Source organism: Watersipora subatra, chromosome 11, assembly GCF_963576615.1.
Source record: "Watersipora subatra chromosome 11, tzWatSuba1.1, whole genome shotgun sequence".
In the NCBI taxonomy this organism is placed as follows: Eukaryota; Metazoa; Bryozoa; class Gymnolaemata; order Cheilostomatida; family Watersiporidae; genus Watersipora; species Watersipora subatra.
Window position 1 is genome coordinate 25,429,320 of NC_088718.1, and position 19,211 is coordinate 25,448,530.

A 19,211-nucleotide genomic window follows, 5' to 3' on the forward strand; every position below is an offset into this window, starting at 1 on the left:
GAAGTGCTGGATCTACATATTTGATGAGTGAGATTTCTTCAATTTAGGCGCAGAATTTTGTAATCCTGAACAATCGGAGTTTTCCTAAAACACTATAGGAGAAATTGAAATTGCTACTTAATTGTAATTGCCATTGACACCACTGTAACATCACAAAATGACCGAAATCAGACAAATGGTACCTGTTCGTAGTATTTAGGTAAAACAATACAGTAGTTGAAATGCAATATCTAGTGGCATGATAGCGTCAATACCACCATATAAATCACAGGTTGTTTCGCTGTGACATGCAAATTCTCCAAACTGGCATGGATATGAGCAAGTATGGCTTAGCTTTTTACATACGCAACTATTTAAAAACAGTCTTGTCACAGTGACATAGCACCGCCAGATTGAGTACAAGTTTGCTTGTTATCTCTTGATTTTCGATCCTCTCTATTTGGTAAACAAATCATGCGACTGCAGTTAATCCTTGGTTAGTGCCAAACAAGTGGTCTTGCATCACAGGATTTGGTTAGCAATGAACTGCACGTCGACATAGTAGCTTACCAAGATACTTGTTGGATATTAGCTATATAGTTTTTTCATTTGTATTTACTCAGAGGTGTTTAGCCAATTAGCCAGCAAAAAGGAGTTGTATTCTCATTATTTGCGCATTTACTATCGGGGGAGTTGTCACTTCCACTTGCTTGCGTACGCTCTACCGACACTATTTCCTGTTGCTTGCCCTTAGCAACAAGACTACATCACGTATAAATTATTGACAAAGAAGCATTTTTAAACGTAGTGAGTGGTAAATTGGTATCATAAAACAAAAAATTGTGTTTGTGACAACAAATCAGGTAATAGTCATGCTTTCGTCTGTTTATGCAACTAGAATTATATTAGCGTTATCACTTACAGAGAAAAAGCAAGTGGAAGCTTATTGGGGACCGATTTTTTGTTAAACAGCTTTTAAACCCGTTGCACTAATTGATGGCTTGAAGTTGTGAGCTTGTGTGGCTTTACTAAAAAAAATTTAGGGTTCAATTTTATGGGTAGTTAGTAGTGAAACTTTTGATGCTTGCCTCACTCAATCAGAGATCGATGAGATAGATTCGTCCGCAATATGTTAATTAACCAGTAAGCTTTCTGATGGAACGTTTGATATTATTACATCAATCACTTGGAGATAGGATAATATAAAAATTAACAAAATATCAAACTAATGACAAGGTTAGAAAATATTAGTGAATGTTGCATCTTTACATACACACCTGTCTATGCTCTTATAATCACAGGAGAAAAGTAAAATAATATTGTTGTGTTCCATTGTTTTGCCTGAAAAACATTGAAAATTTGAAGCTATAAAAACTTTTGTGGTAAATGAGAATGTGTGTCAAGTCACGCATGTAGGCCTAAAGCAAGTTACTCTTGAAAAATCAACAGATATCATAATGAGAATGTTTTTGTCTAATATTGCCTCTATCTGGCTATATGGGATTTATCTGTTTATAGTGGAAATATACTAGATACATTTGAATATTGTCTGTTTTACTTCCTAAAGCTACATTCATTAATATACATGTAATAAATGGTAGCAGTCACTGTAGGGTCTGCACCATATTTCTGCTTTTTGTTGTTGTCTGAATTTTTAATTACTGGTAACTACTTGGCAGGGAGTTAATTACTTGTAACTACTCTGCAAGAATAACTAATTTTTTTTAAAAGAATATTTCCTAAAAGAATGTGTAATTTTTTTTTAATTGACTGTTTGTAAATGTTGATTTTTTTTGCTCACTTTTGCTCATGTAAGTTGTCTGTGTATTTTATTGCACATCAGAATGCTGGTGAACCCACTTTTTCGGTATTAGAGACTTACATGCTTTAGTTAGACAAATGCATATATTTCTTTTATTCAACAGCCATAAAAAAATAAAATGCGCAAAATGCATGTAATTTAGTGGAGTGAAGCTACTAGCAGTTCCACACAAAGTACAAATGAAATTCAAAGACAAAAAGGCCACGATAAAATATTTAAGCACATTTTCCCTGGGTGTGATCGACGCGGTTGATCTTGCAAAATATAGTTACTAGTATGCCGGTCGTTCCAGGAACTATACAGTTTCTTATCTTAAAATGAACGAAACCAAAAATGGAGAATACTGTTTCAATGCTTGCACTTGAGCTATCGCAGTAAAGAGTTTGAAGTCATAATATCATTATTAAACAGAGTAATAAGGGAAACTACCAGTTACAGTTGCTAACTCACAATTAATCTTGCCTTGAGGTTTACTAAATGAACTCATAGGTACTAACTATAAACATTCTACTGTAGAATTATAGTACGCAGGCAGTCAATTACATCCATCACACTTGTTAATTCATGACAGAGGAGTGTTTACAAATTTGTTACATACACATTAAAACATGATTGTTTGTCAAGAAACATTTGAGTTCAGCAAATTTATGAAAAGAATCATACTTTTTTGCTCAAAGTTCATGATTTCAATCAATGACGGAGGTCATTAATTTAAGTCGTATTTGACAAACTGCTGTAGCATATTAAAATACATACAAAAAATTAAGTGCGATTAGTTAACATTTTTTAGAAGCAAGTAGCGAGCATCAACCAAGTTGAAAAATTTTTGTTTATTAAGTTTGCCTGTACTGCATTACAAAAATAGTCAATCAGATAGCGAACAATGGCTCCCACATTCAACACATATTCAACTTCAGGCTAGGTTCCTATCCTCCCCTCCCCTCAGCATTTAAAATTTAGATAAATAGAATTTTTTATGAAGATATCAAAGCTTGTTTTGCGAAAGATAGAGAATCTGTAAGCCAGTTTGCTAGAATAACAAAGCGCATAGTCAGTGGAAATGGATGGTAACTCTATGCAGCGGTTGTTGGATGGTAACTCTATGCAGCGGTTGTTCAGTCAGCAAACTTGATACCTAAAAGCTAGTTCACCTTATATCGCAGCATCTCGACGTTCATGTCACGATACTTCAGTGGTCGTTGATGATAACGATGCTAACACTAAGATAGAGTTCCTTAATTTCCAAGTTTGATCCGAATGTGTTCATCAGCAATGCAGTGAGAATCAGATTGAACAAACTCTGGTATCAAAGCTACAGAAATACTGATTTTATGAATCTGTTAGACCCGCAAATAAGCTTAACAGTATATGCTTAAGATTTGAACAAGCAGAACTTAAAAATAGAAAATGGTCTCGCGTTGTAGAGGCTGAAGGAAAAGCCTCTGTGTAGTGGCTACTGGGTGTAGTCTCAGTGTAGTCGTTACTGGGTGTAGCTTCAGTGTAGCGGCTACTGGTTGTAGCCTCAGTGTAGACGCTACTGGGTGTAGCCTCAGTGTAGTCACTGCTGGGTGTAGCCTCAGTGTAGTCACTACTGGGTGGAGCCTCAGTGTAGTGGCTACTGGGTGTAGCCTCGGTGTAGTGGCTACTGGATGTAGCCACTACTGGGTGTAGCCTCAGTGTAGTGGCTACTGGGTGTAGCCTCGGTGTAGTGGCTACTGGGTGTAGCCTCAGTGTAGTCGCTACTGGGTGTAGCCTCAGTGTAGTCACTACTGGGTGTAGCCTCAGTGTAGTGGCTACTGGGTGTAGCCTCTGTGTAGTGGCCACTGGGTGTAGCCTCAGTGTAGTGGCTACTGGGTGTAGCCTCAGTGTAGTGGCTACTGGGTGTAGCCTCAGTGTAGTCGCTACTGGGTGTAGCCTCAGTGTAGTCGCTACTGGGTGTAGCCTTCGTGTAGTAGGTGCAGTTCGCTATTGTGAACTGACAGAAGTCTACAGGAAAAATAAACAGCAACTAAAGCGTACGGAAGGGGCTACTTGCCTAATTTATTGAGAGCAGCTATCAGAATTACTGTTTGCCATTTCAGAGAGTATGGCGACATCTTTTAGTTGCTGTCGGGAGGTCAACTTACGCTACTTGAGAGAAAATTTGGAGAATTAATAACATTTGGTTGGTGAAGTTACTTATTTTTATGGCCGCGTTATTTTCTAATCCTTGACGAGTTTTATTATGCAGAAAATTACTGTCTTCCAATACGTACAGTCATACCTCAACATACGAGCTTAATGCATCCTAGGGCTGAGCTCCTATGTCAATTTACTCTCATCTCAATGCAACATTTCCCATATAAAATAATTAATTACACATTAATCCATTCCTATATTATGAAACGCCAATTAAAAACAGGATATTACGATGGAAAATGTGTTTTTATTGTTGTAATACCGTGCCTACACTCCCAAAGCAAACAATTACTTATTTATTTGCAATAAAAGGTGATATTATTATGTAGAGTACTGCATGGAGGTTTTACCTTCAAAACAGATGTAATGGGTTAACGACGGTGTGAGAGAGACTTGAACAGCAACGCATTCGGTACACTAGACTTTTGTGACACTGCATCACACAACACAAACTTGGATTTTAATTTATATGCCGTTATTTTACTAAGCACCTACTTGAAGAAAAGCACCTACTTGAAGAAAAGTTTTAATCATTTTTTAAACTTAACTTTAATGCTGTCATCGTCTTAACTTTAATGCTGTCATCGTCTTAACTTTAATGCTGTCATCGTCTTAACTTTAATGCTGTCATCGTCTTAACTTTAATGCTGTCATCGTCTTAACTTTAATGCTGTCATCGTCTTAACTTTAATGCTGTCATCGTCTTAACTTTGATGCTGTCATCGTCTTAACTTTAATGTTGTCACCGTCTTAACTTTAATGTTGTCATCGTCTTAACTTTTTATTATCGGTGTTCAGTTCGGCCCTTTTTGACTCACTTATACTATAAATTTTGGCCAGCCTTATTATAAACTCTTTTAACCTAATTAAACGAAAAGACCAATTGAAGCTGTTCTCAAAAGCAGCCTCTCGCATACTTGGACATTTAATGGCCATCGAGAATCAGCTCGTATCTCGAAGGTTGCTCATATCTGAAGGCATTAACTTGTATGTTGCATGTCTAGGCACTTCTGTGTTGGGCACTCGCACTTCGAGGTATGACTGTATTGTCTATATATTTATAGTATTGGTAAGTTCATCAGGCCATCTGTTGTGTTCTTACTGTAATGTTCTTTATTCCAGTACTGAGTTTACAATGAATTGGTAAGAGAAATCCCAAGTATATATGTATAGAGAGCTGTTATAGCAAAAGTATTATCCTGGAATTATACATTAAGCAAGTAAAAGTAATCTGTAATTATTCCATAAATAACCAGCTATGTATAATACTATAATGGCATAGCCAATATCATTCGTCTTGTAATGCACTGCTTGTCCATTGTAATGTCCCAACACCATCACTATCTGGTGAGAGTGGACTTTTGATGCAGACGATATATGCAGATGAGTCTGATAGTTTATATACCAAAAATACAAATGATGCTTTCAAATCTAGAAGATGTTTGCTGAAAAATTTGCATGTAATATATCTAATGTCATTTTATTAATGGTTTTTTCTATTTTATTAATTTTCTAATTAGGCAAGTTATCCTATATTTAAATTTTTGTATGTGCAGTTTAATCTCTGTACCAAATAAATTTTTTCGGTTCTGTTTCATTCGTTAAAACCAGCAAAAACAAATAGAAGAAAGATTCAACTTTGTTTAATTCCTTCTATTAACTCAAAGGCTTATGGAATACTGTTAATACTATTAAATTAGCAGCTTTTAAAACACTTTTGTTCAACCTATTTAATAATCCCTGGTTTCTGGCATTTTATTTTTGTTTTAATATGTAATGAAAAACATTATTTGTTGGTGATTATAATGTTGTACATACGTGATAACCCTGTGAAAATTTTGTTGTTGGTTAAAGAAAGCATTAAAACTCAAGAGAAAATTAAATGTAAAAATTTAAATTAAGGACATAATGATAAGATTTGATGCGTGAGTTTGGAGGTAGAGATAGAAATAAAAAGGATGGTTTGTAATTTACTTTAGCTTAGACTAAATTTCAAAAGATTTTGTTTGTTTGAAATTACTTTAGGTGTAGAATTCAGTATTTTTTCAACTATCACATTGATTTGTGCAAACTTCCAAAGTGCAGATCTTTAAAAGGTGGTAAATAGAGGTCTAGCTGCTCTCCTGGGACCAAGTATATTTTTCAACTAAATATCACGGCTCGCTTTCGGTTTATATGTTTATGTTATTTTTGCAGAGATGTAATTATGCTAGACATATATACACATTCCTTATTAGTAGCTCAAAGTACTTATTTCTTATTTGATTGTACCAGCTTTTTAATTACGTTTAAGAATAAACATTTCTTATCATCTTTGTGCTTTACGTGCGTGTTCCCTTTTTGCATTATTTTACGGTGTGAATTGCATAGCTTTACAAATAGACAACCATCTCCCCTAGCTTAGTGATGGTCATAGAATGTATAGTTGTTCTCATCATGGATGTATTCATTGACTGCTTCGCGTTAGACATAAACACAGCATTTCACTAAGATTGCTATGTCCATGTTTATGTCTATTTCTATGCTTTAAAACTCATATCGAGATTCTATTTGCATTCTGAAATTTGGTTAAACAAGGCTTGTGATGTTTCAAAATCGATGATTAGCTTATAACAAGTTTGTTGGTACAAATTTTTAGTACAGCACATTTGATATGCATTGACTGGTTGAACCATTTGTGTGTATAGATATTTTATCCTAGCAAACAACTTTACTGCAACCTAAACCCTTCTATATATTGATTAAGTAATACATATAGAACTTGCTGATTATATCATGCTGATACTAGTTGGTCTAAAAATACTTGACATTGGCCGTTGAAAACAAATAAATAATCTCTTTTGGCAGGTGGTTACGCTGGTCTCGAACATCACTAGTCAGTAGATTGAGGAATTTCAAAATGGTCAAGTTTCCTGTCGGCCGGCCCCATCCCCATATTCTCCAGAGTCATGGTGCTGATAAGAATATAAACAAATTTTATATTACCGAGAGCTCTACCAGCTTCACTAGAGGTGAGTTAGAGCTCTACCAGCTTCACTAGAGGTGAGTTAGAGCTCTACCAGCTTCACTAGAGGTGAGTTAGAGCTCTACCAGCTTCACTAGAGGTGAGTTAGAGCTCTACCAGTTTCACTACAGGTGAGTTAGAGCTCTACCAGCTTCACTAGAGGTGAGTTAGAGCTCTACCAGTTTCACTAGAGATGAGTTAGAGTTCTACCAGCTTCACTAGAGGTGAGTTAGAGCTCTACCAGCTTCACTAGAGGTGAGTTAGAGCTCTACCAGCTTCACTAGAGGTGAGTTAGAGCTCTACCAGCTTCACTAGAGGTGAGTTAGAGCTCTACCAGTTTCACTAGAGATGAGTTAGAGTTCTACCAGCTTCACTAGAGGTGAGTTAGAGCTCTACCAGCTTCACTAGAGGTGAGTTAGAGCTCTACCAGCTTCACTAGAGGTGAGTTAGAGCTCTACCAGCTTCACTAGAGGTGAGTTAGAGCTCTACCAGCTTCACTAGAGGTGAGTTAGAGCTCTACCAGCTTCACTACAGGTGAGTTAGAGCTCTACCAGCTTCACTAGAGGTGAGTTAGAGCTCTACCAGTTTCACTAGAGATGAGTTAGAGTTCTACCAGCTTCACTAGAGGTGAGTTAGAGCTCTACCAGCTTCACTAGAGGTGAGTTAGAGCTCTACCAGCTTCACTAGAGGTGAGTTAGAGCTCTACCAGCTTCACTAGAGGTGAGTTAGAGCTCTACCAGTTTCACTAGAGGTTAGTTAGAGCTCTATCAGCTTCACTAGAGGTGAGTTAGAGCTCTACCAGTTTTACTAGAGGTGAGTTAGAGTTCTACCAGCTTCACTAGAGGTGAGTTAGAGCTCTACCAGCTTCACTAGAGGTGAGTTAGAGCTCTACCAGTTTCACTAGAGGTTAGTTAGAGCTTTACCAGCTTCACTAGAGGTGAGTTAGAGCTCTACCAGCTTCACTAGAGGTGAGTTAGAGCTCTACCAGCTTAACTAGAGGTGAGTTAGAGCTCTACCAGCTTCACTAGAAGTGAATTAGAACTCTACCAGTTTCACTAGGGATGAGTTAGAGCTCTACCAGCTTCACTAGAGGTGAGTTAGAGCTCTACCAGCTTCACTAGAGGTGAGTTAGAGCTCTACCAGTTTCACTAGAGGTGAGTTAGAGCTCTATCAGCTTCACTAGAGGTGAGTTAGAGCTCTACCAGTTTCACTAGAGGTGAGTTAGAGCTCTATCAGCTTTACTAGAGGTGAGTTAGAGCTCTACCAGCTTCACTAGAGGTGAGTTAGAGCTCTACCAGCTTCACTAGAGGTGAGTTAGAGCTATACCAGTTTTACTAGAGGTGAGTTAAAGCTCTACCAGCTTCACTAGAGGTGAATTAGAGCTCTACCAGCTTCACTAGAGGTAAGTTAGAGCTCTACCAGCTTCACTAGAGGTGAGTTAGAGCTCTACCAGCTTCACTAGAGGTGAGTTAGAGCTCTACCAGCTTTACTAGAGGTGAGTTAGAGCTATACCAGTTTTACTAGAGGTGAGTTAGAGCTCTACCAGCTTCACTAGAGGTGAATTAGAGCTCTACCAGTTTCACTAGAGGTAAGTTAGAGCTCTACCAGCTTCACTAGAGGTGAGTTAGAGCTCTACCAGCTTCACTAGAGGTGAGTTAGAGCTCTACCAGCTTCACTAGAAGTGAGCTAGAGCTCTACCAGCTTCACTAGAAGTGAGTTAGAGCTCTACCAGCTTCACTAGAGGTGAGTTAGAGCTCTACCAGTTTCACTAGAGATGAGTTAGAGATCTACCAGCTTCACTAGAGGTGAGTTAGAGCTCTAACAGCTTCACTAGAGGGGAGTTAGAGCTCTACCAGCTTCACTAGAGGTGAGATAGAGTTCTACCAGCTTCACTAGAGTTGAGTTAGAGCTCTACCAGCTTCACTAGAGGTGAGTTAGAGTTCTACCAGCTTCACTAGAGGTGAGTTAGAGCTCTACCAGTTTCACTAGAGGTGAGTTAGAGCTCTACCAGCTTCACTAGAGGTGAGTTAGAGCTCTACCAGCTTTACTAGAGGTGAGTTAGAGCTCTATCAGCTTCACTAAAGGTGAGTTAGAGCTCTACCAGCTTCACTAGAGGTCAGTTAGAGCTCTACCAGCTTCACTAGAGGTGCGTAGAGGAGGTGTAGTGAAACTGCTCACTTTTCACTAACATCACTTACAAAGTGCAGTTTATATTATACTATTTGTATTATATTATTTGATATTATATTTTTTGTATTGTGCTATTTTATATTATTTATATTATGTTATACTACACTACTTACACCACTTACCTTGTTCTTTACAGCATCACTAGCAATTAACTTACCATGTACTAAAATACTACTAAAATAAAACAGTATTACATATTTACTAAAATAGACTTACTATACACTGAAATACGTTCATTCAAATCAGTTATTAGATTAATGTTTTTTTGATGGTATGTTCTATGTTTTAGTTACTATTATCAGATTATAACATTTTAAGATATGCTAATGTCAAAGAGAAGAGCGGAGTTGTTATTAGTAGTTTGCTGTAAAACTGCCCTATCATACTTCTAGTCTGATGAATAACCATTTAATTTTATTCCTATTCCCCCCTTTTTATACGGCGCGCAGGCTGATTGATAGAAGACACCTACAGCTGACTAGAAGATAGATGTTTGATAATTAGACAGAGAGCTGGTCTTGTGAGATCCTGTCATAAATCAATATGACATGTTCTAGTGATGCGAACATAGTAATCAATAATGCATAATTGTCTTCCAATGACTGTTCAATTTCCTCATAGAAAGCATCAATTGCTGATGATCATAGAATAATAGGAGATTGATTTTGTCAAAAGCCTTTTTAGCTCATAGCATTTTATTTTATTATCTGAGCTGGGAGTTACTTTCATACTGGACCTAATGTAGCTTTATTCCTATAGTGCTCACATATGATAGCCATTTTATTATTTTACATCATGTGTCTCGTCTTCTGAGAAATAGCCTTAGAATAGTTATTTCTGAACCACATATCCTTAAGCTGGTACAGGGTCGCTGAATGTAAAGTGCAAAATGGCTTAATTGACTTAAGCAGTTGTCTCCTCCTTTTTAATAAAGGTGTTATGCTGAAGAAACTTTGTAAAAGCTTAATTTTAAAATCTTACTCTATAATCCAAAAACATTTTTAAGGATATGAGAAGTTTGAGCCAAGGCAAGGCAAGCACACGGGTACTGGCTACGCCTCCAACTTCAGGCCACAAATCTACTATACAAGACATCTGGATGAAATAGACAACCCAGTCATGGAGTGAGTCATGCTTCTTGTTAAACAACAGTTTTTTAAGAATCATTGTTTATAATATATATTTATAGTTAATTACTGTTAATGTTTATAATCATGAGTAACTGCAATGTATATCCATATTTAACTGTTTTTTTATTTCACATTTCCAAAACAATTATTTAATTATAATGCCTAATTTTCATAATAATTAAAATATATTTAATTATTTTTGATATTTATCTTTTGAATAGCTGTTATGCATATCTATATTTAACTGTGTTTTTAATTTTTTCTTTTTAAAATGATTATTTAATTTTTAATGTTTATTTTTTAGAATAATTATTTATATTGTATATTTATATTTAAGTTTAACAATTTTTTATATTTTATTTTCGCAATAATTATTTATGTGTAGCTATATCTAATTACCCTTGGAGAGGAATTGTAGCAGGGACGAAGTCTGAGAGTTTGATTGCTATATTGCAGGCGCATATGCGCTGACAACTATTCCTCAATAACCACTAAACACTATTTGCCGTACAAATCACCGGACGGAAAAGAGGAGCTGCCAATGGTGGCCCATCAGAAACAAACAGGGTTTACTCGGCAACCGCCTCTTACTGTTCCTACAAGTCGAGAGGTAACTTATTAGTCAAAGTGCTTCTACTTCTCATTCATCTTGTTATCTTCTCCGCGTATCGGCTGCTGCTTTCTCATTATCATTACTTTGCATTATACTTTTTACTTTTACAAATCTTCACTTTGTTTTGGTAGCATTTAACTGAAACATATTTTGGCAATTTTTTCTTTTTGTATTTGCTCTTGAAAAAATATACTAGATCCTGCTGTCAGTAAGTAATGATACAAAGTTGAGCAATGATAAATATCTTTTAGTACAAAAATGATATGTCAACAAATAGCGCTAACAAATATGTTAGCAAGTTAGCAAGGCCTCTTGCAACACTCGCAGGTACAGTCTGTGAACGCTAACACGAGACTGTGCGGACTACCCAATGACTACCAGCCCAAGAAGAGATGCCACCTTCAGAAGATTCAGTCTAAGGATCCGGTAGAGGCTGAGAACAATAATCATGGCCCAAGCTACATGTCAACAGAAACTGGTAAACAGTTTGTCAGCAAACCTCTCAATGGTCCACAGGGTGAGTACCAAGTTCCCTTTCAGTTCCGGCCAGCGGTATATGACTTGTGATAGCAAACTTCGACTGTCAGCAAAGCTGCTTATCTGTTAACTGATCTACCACATACAAATAGTCTGTATACATCAGACTCAAATAAACATGTACGGTAGTTATGTCTATGATTCTTTGAAAGGCACTCAAATACAATTAAAAACATGTTAGGTAGCATCAAGCAGACATCATTGACTTAAAGTAAATTCCAAAAACAAAAATTTGCCAATTATTTTATCTGACCAATGATATACACTATACAGCCCCCACAGGGGGGGGGGGTGTTTATCATTGATCTGACTAACAACGCTATATGAATATTGTAAATAATCAAGATATTTGTTGCCTTTTCAAAGTTTTCACTCTACAAAGTAACACATTAAACTTCCAAAATAAGAGTTTTTCACAGCTGTTTCTCGTGCTGAGAATTTATCTATTATCAACTATCTAAACACGAAATGTGATGTGCTTTCTCATCTTGCAGCAATTTCACAAGTTGCTCCATCTAATAAAACATTTTTTCAACTAAATGGTTATTTAATGGTTTGCTTTCCTTGTTTATATCATTGAATTATGCATAAATAGTATATGTCATAAACTTGTTCATTATGGGTGTTTATCAAACAAATTTGCCAGCAGTGATGTATTTGATGATTTTTGATACACAGAGACAGGTTTTACAGGGAGTTACATGTATTTGATATGCGGTGTCATGTTTGACATATAGTGACACGCTTGATCCGTGGTGACATGTTTGACATGCTGTGAAACATTTGACGTCCAGTGACAGTTTTGACATTTGTGACATAGTTTACTTGATAACCATTTTGTGCATTTTATTATTCTTTACGTTAATCACTGAATTGAAATAAAGCTATTACGTGTATGATGAATATACATGAATATACATAAACTGCATTGTTGTTAATTGTATGGAAGTATTTTCGTGAGTTCGCCGTTTATGATAATATTGGTAGTAACTGGTTCTTTAGCATCTCAGCTATGAAATATTACTAGTGGTATACTAGTGGTTACCTAGTGCAACTTTCATGATTTATCCAAAAAAAAATACATGATTGCATGCAAATGAGGACATTTTATTTTTCCTGACGCCCACAAAGCTTTTTGCTGCCACACACTAAGTTTTGGCCTCAGCCAAACATTTCATTCAGATTTCACTGACAACCATAACAAATTGAACTTCTAAAACTGAATGACTCCTGGTTCAGACAAGGGTTGTCATTAGTTCTGTCATGAACTACAGTAAAATATAACTTGGAATATATACAATATATTATATTAATAATATATACAATATATTATATTAATAATACCGTAAAATCAGAGCGAAGCGCTCAACGATAAAATCAGAGTGAGTAAAAATCTTAGCAAGTTCTTAAAAGGCATGAAACTATTAGTTATGAAGTGTGTTGTATAAAGTTATAGTCTGTCCTACTAATTATAATACATTATATATATTTATATCTATAATATATATAATATAATATATATAATATAGTTACATATATTATATGTATCATCACATTATATATAATATAGCTACATATATTATACATAATTATATAATATATGATATATAATATACATAAATATATATATATTCAAGTAAATATATATCTATATATATATATAACCTGGCTAACACTAGAAATGGTATTAAAAATTAGATTTCCTTTGTGGGTAAATTTCAGCCTTATGCGTCGATAAAAGTAAAGAAAGGTTTTTAAGTTGACAACCATAAAGCTACTAATAGGGGTATTAACCAAGACTCCTGTGCCACGCTACTAGCTCAAACTTTTAATTACATTGTACTACTTTCAGTCACTTGAATGATTCAGAAATGGTTAAATATCAATTTAGCTGCAACGGGATTGTTTTTTCTGCAGTGGACTTCTCTACAGCGGAGTTGGGACCAAACGAGATCTCTGGTTTCGTACACAACAAGAATATTGAGCCAATCACGTTTCACCCTGACTACTGCCACAAGGGCAACCAACCAGGCTGGCTGACACAACGGCCAACTGGTGTCAGCATCTTCAAAACAGACTACAACCAATATGGCCGACCTTACGTACGTCACTCATCTTGTTATGCTTGTTTCTTCTCTATGGTTTTCATTAGCAGTTTGTTATTATTGTTATTATTGGGAGAAGAATACGGGAGAAATTACTCTGCAGTGGCTAGCAGCACGTACTCTGTACACTAGTCCTGTACTTTAGGCATTACAGCTTTATTGAGGATTTCCTTAAAAATTGGTTTTATAATTTGTGAGAATTTAGTTACTTACCTGGGAGCGTATTTCAGCGCTTTTTTAACTTTGAATCTCAGGGCGATGAGAAGAACCCTCAGGTTACATTTGGATCTGACAGAGGAACTGGGTTCACTCGTGAGAAAACCCAGCCAGAGTTTGTAAGAAAGATTCACACCGATGTGAGTTCCATTTATTGCTGTACATTTTGTAGACTGTTGCCTTTTTGTATACGTCTTGTTTTTTCATTTGTATTTTGAAATGCTAACCGCTAGTTTTGTTTGATCAAGTATTTGGAATTTGTGCTATTGTACTATACAATGTTCTTTTCTACTACAGTGGTCAATTGCGGTAAGTATGATATATTTTAACTCCCTTTTAGCCTGTTCATTGGCTAGAGACATCTCTGTGAGTGTCAAGGTCACTAGCAATGCTTCTGAGGCCATGTCAGCGATTTCTACGAGTAGTAGAGGTCATTCCTTTAGATTCGCTAGTTCCAGTTGCTTAGTTACTAGTGCTCGTTTGCCTTTGTTGTTGTTAATGTTCTGACAAATCCTGAGGTTACGGTTTTTTTCAACTGCTTGACCTTGGACGCACTTGACCGAGTTTTCTGTGTTCATGGGAAAGGTATTCCTCTAGCCAGCAAAATCCCATAGATAGTTTTAGATAAAACATGGATGTAAAAATATAGCCTGGTACAATCCATTCTTCAATTTGGGAGCAAATTGAAGATTAATATGATGTCTTGATATTTTATGTTTTCCACCTCAAATTTAGAGTAAGTTGGCTGTTTAGTGCTTACATAAACAGTGTGTTATGTCTCAAAACAGGCATATGATAGGGCAGACCAGATGCCTGCTGCCAGATTATCAAACTTGAAGAAGGTTGACCCAGCTGAATACATGAATGCCACACACCCTAACAACGGAAGCTCGACTTCCCAGATATTCTACAGAGGCAAACAGAGGCCTGATCAAAGCTATGCCGATAGGTTAGTCATATTTTCCACTAAAACTTTGAGGCAGCCATTACGACTTATGAAGTTGTGTGCCCTTTTCAAACAATGCCTTTGCCAACTTTCCTTGTTGTCATAGATCAACATCAAAGGACCAATTTACTAGGTAATATATTAATAGTGTATTTAAAACTGAATGCCTTTTTCATGTAATATCATATTTTGTAGGTTGGAGCACACAGGTGTCGGCAGTAAGGAGATGACAGGCTTTGCTGAGAATAATGATACGTGGTCGTACAAGAAGGACAGTAGAGCTAGGTTCACAACTGACAATCATGTTAGGTGAGTCGTGACTTCATGTTAGGTGAGTCGTGACTTCATGTTAGGTGAGTCGTGACTTCTTGTTAGGTGAGTCGTGACTTCATGTTAGGTGAGTCATGACTTCATGGTAGATGAGTCGTGATTTCATGTTAGGTGAGTCGTTACTTCATGTGAGGTGAGTCGTTACTTCATGTTAGGTGAGTCGTGATTTCATGTTAGGTGAGTCGTGACTTCATGTTAGGTGAGTTGTAATTTCATGTTAGGTGAGTCGTAATTTCATGTCAGGTGAGTTGTAACTTCATGTTAGGTGAGTCGTAACTTTATGTTAGGTGAGTCGTGACTTCATATTAGGTGAGTCGTTACTTCATGTTAGGTGAGTCGTTACTTCATGTTAGGTGAGTCATGACTTTATGTTAGGTGAGTCGTGACTTCATGTTAGGTGAGTCGTGATTTCATGTTAGGTGAGTCGTTACTTCATGTTAGGTGAGTCGTTACTTCATGTTAGGTGAGTCGTGACTTCATGTTAGGTGAGTCGTTACTTCATGTTAGGTGAGTTGTGACTTCATGTTAGGTGAGTCGTTACTTCATGTTAGGTGAGTCGTTACTTCATGTTAGGTGAGTCGATACTTCATGTTAGGTGAGTCGTTACTTCATGTTAGGTGAGTCGTTACTTCATGTTAGGTGAGTTGTGACTTCATGTTAGGTGAGTCGTTACTTCATGTTAGGTGAGTCGTTACTTCATGTTAGGTGAGTTGTGACTTCATGTTAGGTGAGTCGTTACTTTATGTTAGGTGAGTCGTTACTTCATGTTAGGTGAGTTGTGACTTCATGTTAGGTGAGTCGTGATTTCATGTTAGGTGAGTCGTTACTTCATGTTAGGTGAGTCGTTACTTCATGTTAGGTGAGTCGTGATTTCATGTTAGGTGAGTCGTGACTTCATGTTAGGTGAGTTGTAATTTCATGTTAGGTGAGTCGCGACTTCATATTAGGTGAGTCATGACTTGATGTTAGGTGAGTCGGGACTTCATTTTAGGCGAGTTGTAACTTCATGTTAGGTGAGACATGGCTACATGTATATGGGTCGGGACTTTATGTTAGGTGAGTTGTGATTTCATAAGGTTTATATTTAGGAACTCTCAAAGCTGACCAGTTACACAGGACTTGGAACTGAGCTGCGTCATCAAATAATATCACAACTCTTTACCGGCAGCAAAGCCTTGACCAGCTAAAGCTTTTGTGCTTGTATGTCTCTATCTGCTGTTCTTACTGACCAAATTTGTTGGAAAGCGGCAGCGGATTGAGACATGTAACTAAGATTAATCCAAGCTCTGCTGCCGGTAAGGAATGTAGGAATGTGAAATCATTTAATGAAGCAGCTCTAAATATATTCATGTGATGACTCCTTTACTATTCATCATGAAGGCAGCATTATTTGTTATAGAAGGTTATTAGATAAGCTCTGAACAGTGAATAGAATTTATTATTTAAAAACATATTTCTCTAAGCTTACAAACCAAAATCATTGAATCAATGATAAAAACGATTTTGTTCTTACCAAATAAAAAATTTTCAGCCATAAAAAACTGCTTCATCTGTTTGAAGTATTTTTTATCTTTTTCATCTTTTTCATTTAATTGCTTATGAAAGATTTTCATGGGAGAGAAGAGGAAAATAGATTGTGATTGGTAAATACTTAACTAGGTTAAATGCGTTTTATATTTTTCTCATTGTACAAAGTTACTTTCTGTAGTAGAGTGGATTTTATAAATAGCTATTGCATGTATATAAAACTAGTAACCCGGTAATCTCAAGTGCTGTGAGAGATAGTCAAGTGTGCCAGTAATTCACAGGGAATAAGTATATGTGATGTTATTCTAATCCCTGGCAGTTGAACGATTGGCGCAAGAGGTAGAGTGTAGGGTGGTGAAGCAGAATGTTGCAGGTTCAAATCGTGGATGAATCAATCTTTAGGCAATATTTTTAACATTCAACCGTGGCTTCCATAACTCAACTAGTACCCTGCCAGTCAGATGCACCGTGAGAGATTGTCAGGCGCAATAATTAACTGCGCAGTTGTTCCAAAATATACCGAAGTGGTTGATTGGCAGAGATGGTAGAGTGTTGGTCTACCAAGACTAAAGTAGTGAGTTCACATCCTGTCGGAAGCAATCTTTTTTCTGAGACTTTTAATCTTAGGGCAGAAAACTCTTATTATAGTAGAGATTTAATGGAGTTATTGAAATGAAAAACCAAAGTGTAGTGCAGAATGTTATAGAAGAAATGAACTGCTAGCTAATGTTAGAATATGGTTGTCGTGATTGCAAAAGGTCTTACCTCTTGTCTTCAGATTTACGGATCCCACACCACAAGGCAAGGCTAGAGAGGGATTTGTGGAGGGTGGAGTAGACATCATGAAGGAAGATGGATTTACGAAGAGCACAGCAGTTCATCAGTTTGGACCAGAAGTTGACTCGACTGCAACTCTAAGAAGACTTGCCCCATATGTTTCTAGGTATGCCAGACGTCTAGGATATTACTCAAGTGAAAAAGCCTCGTGGCCCTGCTAGGTCAGCTAGCAGTAAGATATTTAGGAAGGAACACATTTAGGAAGATATAATAAAGCACCTAATGTATATATAGGTGTGTAAAACCATTTCTCTTTTAAACATTCCAACATAATCTTACATTTAATATGACCAACTCTTTATTCGCTACTTTTGAAAAATTTAACTATTGTTAGCTGAAGTACCTATGGTTTTATTTAATTTTTTTATATTGCATAATCCTAAAAAGAGAAGACAATTCCCACTCCTTTTTCGTATACCGTTCGTAAGTAAAAGTTAATTGTCATACATAGATTTACTTTGCAGCGCTTTCAAATTTATGGATTTATTAACTTTTTTTAGTGGGCTATGTTCGTGTTTGCTGGATCACAAGCTATCCAGTGTCTGCAACAAAAAAATGTGTTCTTTTGCAGAAGCTTGAGGGCGAGAGACCAGTTCTTCGATGACCACACCTATGACAGCAAGGCGCAGATGATGCAAAGGTCCATGACAGTAATATAAGCGCGTTCTAAAAGAAAACGCTATCTCAGCACACGATACTAAGAGAAGAGAGACATTGCATACAAACATCTTCGAGGTTGAAACTCTCTTGAGGATGTTCGTGACCAAATACTTAGACACCAATTTTGTTGAATATATTATAAAATTTGGTTTGGTTACTGTTTGTTACAAGTCAATTATTCTATCAAAACTTTGTTGTTGTCTTGTGATTACTCGCCGTTCTCGAGCTAAACTGTATAAAACACTCACCTATCATTTGTACCTTCACTCAGCTAATCTTTCAGCCTGTGATAGATCCCCCTGCGTCTGCTCAATTATGTTAAGCCGCTATTTTCTCTCAAGCACTAATAAATATAATAAATATTTTCTTATTAAATCAGCTTTATACTGCCTCAATAAACTATTCCTATGCTTGCAAATATTATGTTTCAAGTCTATTATTGTTTTAAGCTCTTGAAAGTAATATTTCAATCTGAATGCCGAATCTTTTTAGAGAGTTTAGTAAAGTGACTATGTGATCAGAATGCGCTTTAAACATCAGTTTAAACTTGTAGCTCTTACTCTTATTCTAAAACTAGTACGCTATCAGTCTCTGCTCCATGACAGACCATCAGGTGTAACAGCTATGTGTATAATTGTCCTGTGATCTAAAAGAGTGGAGTGGAACAAATGATGGTGCGCTTGGTTTGCAATCCAAATAACCATGTTCAGTGCTTGGATGATGCAAATTTTTTTTTATTGTTTTTGGTATGGCTTCCGATAGACCCGCCTCTTATTCTGGTAAAGATCCCACCTTATTGTACTACAGATTGTAGAGATAATGAGACTACTGCAGGCAGCACTTGACTCGGCATTGTATCACACTATTTCAGAGTTACCTTTCTCTCAAAATCATTCAAATAGTGGTTTCTGATAATATATAATTTTTTGCTACATGCATTTCTATTAAACATAAAAATAATGGTTTAGGTTTCTAAAATTAACCACTTGTAAAAACTGCCGTTTTATATTTGGTTACATTGAAGATGCAAATAATCTCTTGCTCACTACCTCTACTCTGTTCCTGGACAGAGTAGAGGACATAGCTGGACAGGGTAGAGGACGTTGCTAGACAGACTAGCGGATGTTGCTAGACAGA

General features: G+C 36.6%; 1 protein-coding gene across 1 annotated transcript; it reads left to right on the forward strand.

Moving 5' to 3' along the window:
- Positions 1-6,878: 6,878 nt before the first annotated feature.
- LOC137408455 (stabilizer of axonemal microtubules 4-like) lies at positions 6,879-18,368 on the forward strand. The gene is made up of 11 exons (XM_068094993.1): positions 6,879-6,990; positions 10,180-10,297; positions 10,760-10,913; positions 11,244-11,433; positions 13,371-13,555; positions 13,813-13,914; positions 14,072-14,083; positions 14,563-14,723; positions 14,916-15,029; positions 17,356-17,520; positions 17,986-18,368. Exons 1-11 carry the CDS (start codon positions 6,879-6,881, stop codon positions 18,071-18,073), a joined length of 1,401 nt encoding a protein of 466 aa, XP_067951094.1. The 3' UTR covers positions 18,074-18,368.
- Positions 18,369-19,211: the final 843 nt, after the last annotated feature.

Excerpts from the sequence above, each read along its gene's own strand:
- LOC137408455 (XM_068094993.1), top strand. The coding sequence starts at position 6,879 with ATGGTCAAGTTTCCTGTCGGCCGGCCCCATCCCCATATTCTCCAGAGT. Across the intron at positions 6,991-10,179 it reads CTCTACCAGCTTCACTAGAG|GATATGAGAAGTTTGAGCCA; the intron begins GTGAGTTAGAGC and ends AACATTTTTAAG. Across the intron at positions 14,724-14,915 it reads GATCAAAGCTATGCCGATAG|GTTGGAGCACACAGGTGTCG; the intron begins GTTAGTCATATT and ends CATATTTTGTAG.